Here is an 8,057-nt window from a genome sequence, read left to right as displayed (position 1 = left end):
CATAATATAACATAACATTATACATAATAGGCATTTATGGAGCGTCCACAAGAGAATATATGGTACATGGACCAGAGACATAAATTAATACAAACAATACAAAGCAATACAATGTCAAGACAATTTTGATAGGAGCATGAAAAACCAACTTGAACAGGTATGTTTTCAGATTTGCTTTGATTGGCTTCCCTGATGTCACGAGGTAGAAAATTCCATATCCGGGGTGCACATGATTCAAATGAATGATCACCAGTACGTGGATTGGTTTTGGTTGAGATAGAAGTGTTTTGTCCTTTGACGAATTAACGAGTGGCATGCACAGATGTTTTAACCGAAATAAGATATAGGACTATGCATTGAGGGAGGCAGTTGAAGGCAAAGAAGAGCAGCTTGGATTCCAGCTGGAGAAGAGAAGAAGTAGACGGATCGGACCTGAAGTGCTAACAGATTTAGATTTTGCAGACGACATCGCCCTAATCCACCAAGCACAAGAGCTACTGCAAAGGGTTGAATTATCTGTTGGAAAAGTAGGCCTCAAAATGAACGCTTCAAAAACTAAGTTCATGTCTTTCAACCAACATCAACAGATATCTATCCAGACAATGGCACCAAACTAGAAGAGGTGAGCGACTTCAAGTATCTGGATGCATTTTAAACGGCTCGCTACATCTGGCTGAATAACAAGTTATAGGACATCGGGCCCTTTGAGGCTACTGTGGGCCCCGTACAGGAAAAAGTTGCTGTCATTGATATTTTTGTAAACCCCAATGGGTAATAGTCACAATGCAAAAAGATTCATCTATGTGTCTCTTCAGCTGAATAAATCAGTTATGGGACATCGGGCCCTTTGAGGCTACTGTCTGGGGGCCCCCGTACAGGGAAAAGTTGCTGTCATTGGTATTTTTGTAAACCCCGATGGGTAATAGTTCCAATGCAAAAAGATTCATCCATGTGTCTCTTCAGCTGAATAACACCATATGGGCGGGCCCCTTTGGGGCTACTGTCTGGGCCCCCGTACAGGCCCAAATTGCTGTCATTGTAATAGGCATGAAAAGTATCCTCCTGGGAGTGATATCCAACAAGTTTTGTCCATGTGTCTCTTGAGCTGAATAAATGCTTTTAGCCCCTATTTTGTAACCCCAGGCTGAACGTACAGGCTGTGACCCGGCAGCAATATGGAATATTGAATCTTGGCCCTATACTAACATAACCAGGCCATCAAACCTTTTGTGTCTTCTCAGCTGAATAAATTGTCTGGGCTCCTAGTCTATATGCTCTTTTAAAGAAATGTACCCGTTTTTCACTCTGTCCACGGAGAAGGTTTGGCTACTTCAAAGATTGAAAAGGAGTACACATACCATGCATGAATATAAAACATTCCTCAATGATAACTTTATAAAATAACTTAATTTATAGAATGGGCTTTACCGGTGGGTTTATAAATGGGCAATGGATTTTGTTAATAATAGTGTCATTAATTTGTGGGTAAAATGGATGCCGAATGGGACTTATTTTGCTTTACTTGCAATTACTTATTTTTTCTTGGTTATTTATGCCTTTTTGTTTTATTAAGTTTTAAAAGTACTTTCTTACTTTGTTGTTTCTTGATTTCTTTTTTTAAAATTTACAATATAAGTCATTTCTCTTTTTAGGATAAAAGGTAGCCCTAAAAGGCTGTTTGGTTTGTCTTTGGTTCTTCTGAAGTGAGTTTACTGTGCTGCTTTGCCCTCTACCTGGTTGCCTGCTTGGCGAATACAGGTTTCAGCCCTGGTCCTCATTGCATCAATTGCATTACGTACCATCCTTGTGCGCCGGATACTTGCGAATGCATTCAGTAATACGTTTGTGAAGATCTTGGATTTTGCCACAAAGGAAAAAAAAATCAAGTGGTGTGAGGTCTGGTGATCGTGCAGGCCACTCCGCAGCATGAGCCATCCCGACCACTCTGTTTGCTATCCGTGGACAGAGTGAATAAAAATTCCTTTAAAAAAGGAATGTGGCGCCCAATGTGAACTTGGACGTGATATGGTGAATTCCATGGTGTGTAGATTTGGTATTATAATGAATTTTCTAGGGAAGAGTAGAAGATGATCAAATGCAAGAGAAATGTGTTTGATTGGGGAAGGTGTTCTGACAATCCAAATATAAACTTAGTCCACCTCAGTTGACCTGCAACAATTTGTGATTGACATTACTATTCACCTCGGATGACTTTGATCTGACATTCAACATTTTCGCGCTTACACCAATCATATCCATAACAATTTAAAGGAGTAATTCGTGATCCTAGCATCCTCTTTTTATGACATTTTTCAGTACATATCCACGAAAAAAGCATATTGATTCCGATATTGCGTTTGCGAGTTATGCATGATTATGTGTATTACACTGCTCCATAGACAATGCGTTGTAATTTCGTTCTGGTGCACCAGAACGAAATTCAAATTTCACGATATCTTGGCTAAACGAATTAATCTGCAAGAAATATTTTGTACATAAACATTATGTAGCCAGAGGTTTCCAGTGATATAAAAATCTCAACTTTTTTTGAGAAAAATGGATGAGGCTGTGGATCACGAAATGCCCTTTTAACTCTTACAACTTCCTGTCAACTCTCTAATTTAAAACTCTAAATTTCTGTCTGTTTGCCTTTTCTGTCTTGTACCATTTAGTACACTACAGTTTGTTACAATTATTAAGATAAGCAAACATTGCTGGGTAGATAACAGGATTTAGTTATTTACTTAATCCAATCATGGAGGGAGTAGCTAGTATACCTCCACGATCCAATCATGGCATTAACGTCAATTTTGGTCATACAACAATGTAGAACATGTATAATTAATATGCCGTGTTGTTTGCATACAGTTTGCCGCCCAATTGTGCTACCTATATTGCAACTTTGGCAATAACCGCTATATAGATTCTATGGTAATTAGCAAACAAAAGCCATCAGTTTAAGAGGCCTCGTTAATTGATCTTATCACTATGGACCACAAGAGTCTCATCCCAATGGCCTAGTCCAATAACCTCAATTACATAATCATAGTGCAAAATTTGACCTCAAGTTGCAGAGTATGAGTTTGTGTACCCAAATTTTCAAAGGATGAATGTACAAATGTATTAGGGTTTAAGAACTGTTCCCATGATAGATGAGCATGTTGTGGATCCTAGTGTATGGTCAAATGTCACCGTCTATCGGGTTCTAAGGCACACGGTAAACTGGTTGAACGCATACAAAGGTCAGGATTTATTTGGTGTTTTTTATAAATCCTAATTTTGTATTTTAAACAAAGAATACACGCTCACCATTTTATCCCGTGCATATCAGAAAACAATAATAAAATAAAATCCAAGCAAATTGTGGTTTTATTTCTGAGCTGGGCATAATTTTAGCAAAACAATTGCGAAGTCAATCTAGCAAGAGTGAAATTAGAAGCTTTTCACAAAGTCATGCCTATATTGTGGCGCCTCCGTAGAGGGCGCCACAAAAACGGGTACTTTTATTCAAAAGGGCATATCTTCAAAGGTTGTGAGCCGATTGAAATAATTATTTTGATTTATTAAAGCTAACGATTAAAGGTTTCTTTATACTCTTTACATACCAAAATATATTTAATCAACTCTTCAAAAATAGGAGAAAAAGAGGGCGCAATGAGTGAATGAGGGGCCTCTTTTTTGGGGGGACACCCTGTATTATATAGAAAACCAATATAACAAACGTACGAAGAAAAAACCCTATTGTACGAGCCCTCCTTATCACCGATTCTCCATTTACTTCGTCACCTGAAGCAACAACAAATCATTAATTAATGTTAAGGGTATGTACCGAACGGGAAAAAGAAACCGTCTTTTCATGGTCAGGCCTGATTAGCTGAATAATCTAGCCTTCTCCACTCCTGATATATTGACGTCCCAATATTAATATAAAATTGGATTGATTGAGCCCATATTTATTGGTCGAGCTATGAGTTTTAAAATACGTCGAGTCCACTAGTATCTTAAAACTCATAGCGAGACCAATAAATATTGGGTGTAAAGCATCCAATTTTATCATTATTATGAGTTGGATCCAATCTTTTCACACACTTGGATTCATCAATAAAGCCCGTGAAGAAGCCGCTACACGCGTACACAACATGTAGCTAAGCTAATAGACGGCGCCAGACGGCGCCTTTTGGATTTTTAGAGAACGTTTTTTGTGTTAAGAAGTAGCATTTACGCAATACCCCCAATGACGTTCCCACGTATATGGCCCATTCCAAAATTCCACTCCTTGGTTATAGCTACGAATTTTCAGACCAAGGAAAAGTCCAACGGCGCTAAAAAGTATTGTTGGCTTCAAAGCCCAACCACAAAAGTTTATTTGCTTGGTAAAACGTATTATTGGAGTCCAGAAATTGTTATCCTGTGCCAGTCTTCGCAAACGTACTAAATTATACCTAAAGTGTTCCCACAAGTACTGTAAGTTGAACCCCCCTACAGCGATGCATGGAAGCACAACAAACATGACTTTTTGTGACCAAATGAGAATGTTAAGTAACATAACATGCTTCAACCCATCTGTCGTAAAATTACATCGGGCGTAAATGGCGTAGTTCCACGTTACATGAGCGGTGATCCCCCAAGTTGCAACGGCCATGGTGAATGCCATCCAGAGTCCTACGAGATCTCGTAACACGCGAAAATCGGCGTAAACCTCACTAATGCGGTTACGACAACATTACTGTCTACATTTGCCGTCGGTGAACAATCCGATATGAAATGCAAGACTATGCTTAGTTCCCACTGCAAAGATCTGCGTAATATGTAAATGAGATAACAAAATGTTCCATATTGCAGATATCCTATTAATGCAGCCCAATGACTGATTTCTTCGTGGATTATAAATGCAACTGGCATTGTGTCGTTGGAACTGAAGCGTAACCAGTAATCATATGAAACTCGAATAACTCCGTTTGTCATTGGCCAGCTAATAAAGAGCGCGAATTTCAAACAACTCAAAACAGTACACGTGGTTGATCGTAAAAAGGTAGCGCGTCGAAACACTGATGTGCAATTTATCGTCGGTAAACATTGGGTGAAATGCGCGTGTCGATAAAACACTACAGAACGGATCCTCGTAACTAGGCAAGATAAGGGGATGGCAAGAACTTGGAAGAGAAATGTACAGTATGAAACTAAATGAAGTATCTCATCATGTTGGCCCCATTCGCTGACTAGGTACTGCACCAGATCGTATATCAAAATCCCTACGCTCAGTAAAAGATAAGCAAACCAGAAGACATGAGAAAGAACCGATTTGATTGTCGACATAACTGTAGAAATAGAAATAAGAATAATCAAAAGGGTTACATAACATATCAGATTGGGTGACTATACGTACACGGGAAGCGGGATTGCATCAGTGCCAACTGGGATGTGTTTCGTCGTGCTGACGGTATCGCGTCATGGACGCCCTACACGCACACCATACACACCTTTTGGGGAAAAAATTGGCCTTACTCGTTCACAAAGGGAGTGAGTATGCATTGCAAATTGAGTTACATGAATGGGTTTTTCCATTTTTTTCCTATAGAGGGTGTATGGAATTCACATGGAACATCCCATTTTACTGGACACCTTAGTCCACTTTCAAGCTACTTTTGTCACACTCTTGAACCCGCATTCACAACTTATCCTCAACCCTTGTAATTCACACCGTAATGTAATAATAAAACTTGCAATGTTGGGGTTGAGAAAAATATGGATGCCAAAGTACCAGGCCACAGGTAGACTGTCCCACAGTCTCGGTTCGGTCCGGCCTGGATAATGGAACGATACATAATTATATAATACCGGTAGCCTACCAAAATATGCCATAGACCTTCACCCCCCGATTCTAAATACACAGCCCAAAACCAATTCCTCTCTCTACACAAATGAGCTCAAATTAATGCCACTACACTGATCACACCTCCTATATTTGAACGCTAAAATTCAGTGACCGCTCCCCACGCCGAGACTGTTCCGAAGTGTTTGAGATTTCACTTCCAAATATTCGTTCAACGAAGCCCGGTGATTCTGATGTCAATTACGAAAGCCCCGCCCCAGTTTCAATTCAAATATGGTAGCACAAAGCTATGCCGCGGGATGTGACGCAAGATCGGATGGGACACTTGTCATTGCTTGTCAACAACTGAGAGGTATTGAGCTCAAGTGGCACGCGTCTGACAGACCCATGGTACGCGTAATAATAAAAGGCAACCACTCGACTCGGACTTAGGCCTATTGTCCATATTGCGTATATTATCGCGTGCGGTTTGCAAATGTTTGCACATTATTTAGCTATGGAAGCCTTTTCAAATATCCCCGCGCTGCCAAGCTGCGTTGATTGGTCGGATACAATATCGTTGTTTTAGTCGCTTACACAAACGTTAATGTAGTGAAAACATGGACGTGGTATATAGAAAGATTGCGTGACTCCAAATCCGTAAAAGTGAACTCCCAGCATTTTGTGGGAACTGGAAGTCAAATTGCTTACAGACTCGGGGAGGGTCCATGTATTGGGTTGATTTTTAATGCTATGTAATCTACATTACCAGTCGTTCTCCATGGACCCGAGGGAGGGTCTAGGCCACAGGATGCGTTACGAGGATGCGTTACGTGCACGCGTAACGTCAATTTGAGGTGAATCAAGAATGCTGATTGATTATAAATAGCGGTTGAAGTGACGTCAAAATTGGTGTCATGTGTTCATCGGAAATCTAATCCTGTGTTATCAATCGGAGCGCCAACTTCACTACAACGCGTGTGGAGTAAAGGTAAAGCCTAGATCACTGGTAACGTTTCCAGGTAAATAATCACATGCACAAAATGGTGTCAAAATTTGACACACAATTGCAGTAAAATTTGATATCAGTGAAACACATTCATTAATATGCAAATTTTCAAATATGCATCTGTTCTATAACACCAACAGTTTCAAATTTGAATCTAAATATTACGGGAAAATCATTCAATGTCTTCAGAAAGTATGATCTGGGAAGTACGTTCCACCATTTCCCTGATTTAGTATAGTCTCAATTTGGAATGCATGAGCGTTCCATTTGCGAAGATAAAAACACGTATAAACTGTACAAAAAATAGTGATTTAATAATGACCAATATCTTTTGGTCACTTTTGAGTATATTAGTACCCCGGGATTAGTACCATATAACGTAGATAAAATAGAGATCTGTGGAATCCCTTAGCAAAACAGGCGACTTTGTTAATATTCCTACCTCAATTTTAATGATTAACGAAAGTCTGTTAACAAAAGCTTACCTTTCCGAGGTTTTTGAGGATGATACGACGAATTCGAAGAGTTTCGCAGCTGACACAACGGTGTCTGGTTGATATCAATGGAACACGAATCACAATCTCCATTGCCTTGAAAACATTGGTCAGCTTCTGCTGTCAACAACAAATTATTGTTCAATTTTGATCTCGTCAAAGAACAGAATTCATACACTTTCTCCGTGGTACCACTTTCCCATAACCCGAGAAAACACAAAGGCAAACGAAGCGCTCTAATCGCCGCCTTGGAAAACCCAGACCTGAATTTCTCGGTATCAAGTGATCAGATTCTGATGACATGTCTGATTCATCCAAATTCATTTTATGAATAAAGTCTTCTATTTGACCTTTCCTTTCCTATGAAACTTTATTTCAGTCGATCCGGGGTAATAAATAGAGGGTGTCTGCCTTTTCCTATATCATATCCACGAATGAGTCTATTGTCAACGAGTGAAAAGATTTTATTTCAAATTAGACGCGAAACCAAAAGTAACAATAATTATTGTTGATGCAATGTTGTGCTAATTTCAGTTACGGTTTCATCTCATTTCGTTTACAAATATGTAAAGGTGCTTTCGATGTTGCTGAATATGGCATGCCTACTTATTAGGCAACATTTTTTATAGTGACCCCGTAGTATCAGGGATATGAGCGACATTCGCTGGTAGAATCAGCCCCTATTTTGATAGCTTTTGTGCACCCTTCACACTTTTATTTGCTTGGTATCACTTTCCCATGT

At 39.5% G+C, this 8,057-nt stretch overlaps 1 protein-coding gene across 1 annotated transcript; it reads right to left on the bottom strand.

Annotated features, from left to right (window-relative positions):
• Positions 1-4,202: 4,202 nt before the first annotated feature.
• LOC140154984 (uncharacterized) lies at positions 4,203-7,598 on the bottom strand. Its single transcript, XM_072177650.1, is given in 3 exon segments — positions 4,203-4,722; positions 4,725-5,318; positions 7,307-7,598. Coding segments are annotated over 2 exon segments (1,110 nt in total). The 5' UTR covers positions 5,317-5,318; positions 7,307-7,598; the 3' UTR covers positions 4,203-4,204.
• Between the last annotated feature and the right edge of the window lie 459 nt (positions 7,599-8,057).

Source organism: Amphiura filiformis, chromosome 6, assembly GCF_039555335.1.
Source record: "Amphiura filiformis chromosome 6, Afil_fr2py, whole genome shotgun sequence".
Lineage (NCBI taxonomy): Eukaryota > Metazoa > Echinodermata > Ophiuroidea > Amphilepidida > Amphiuridae > Amphiura > Amphiura filiformis.
Note: the sequence above shows the minus strand (reverse complement) of the source record. Positions and strands in the feature narration are given on the sequence as shown.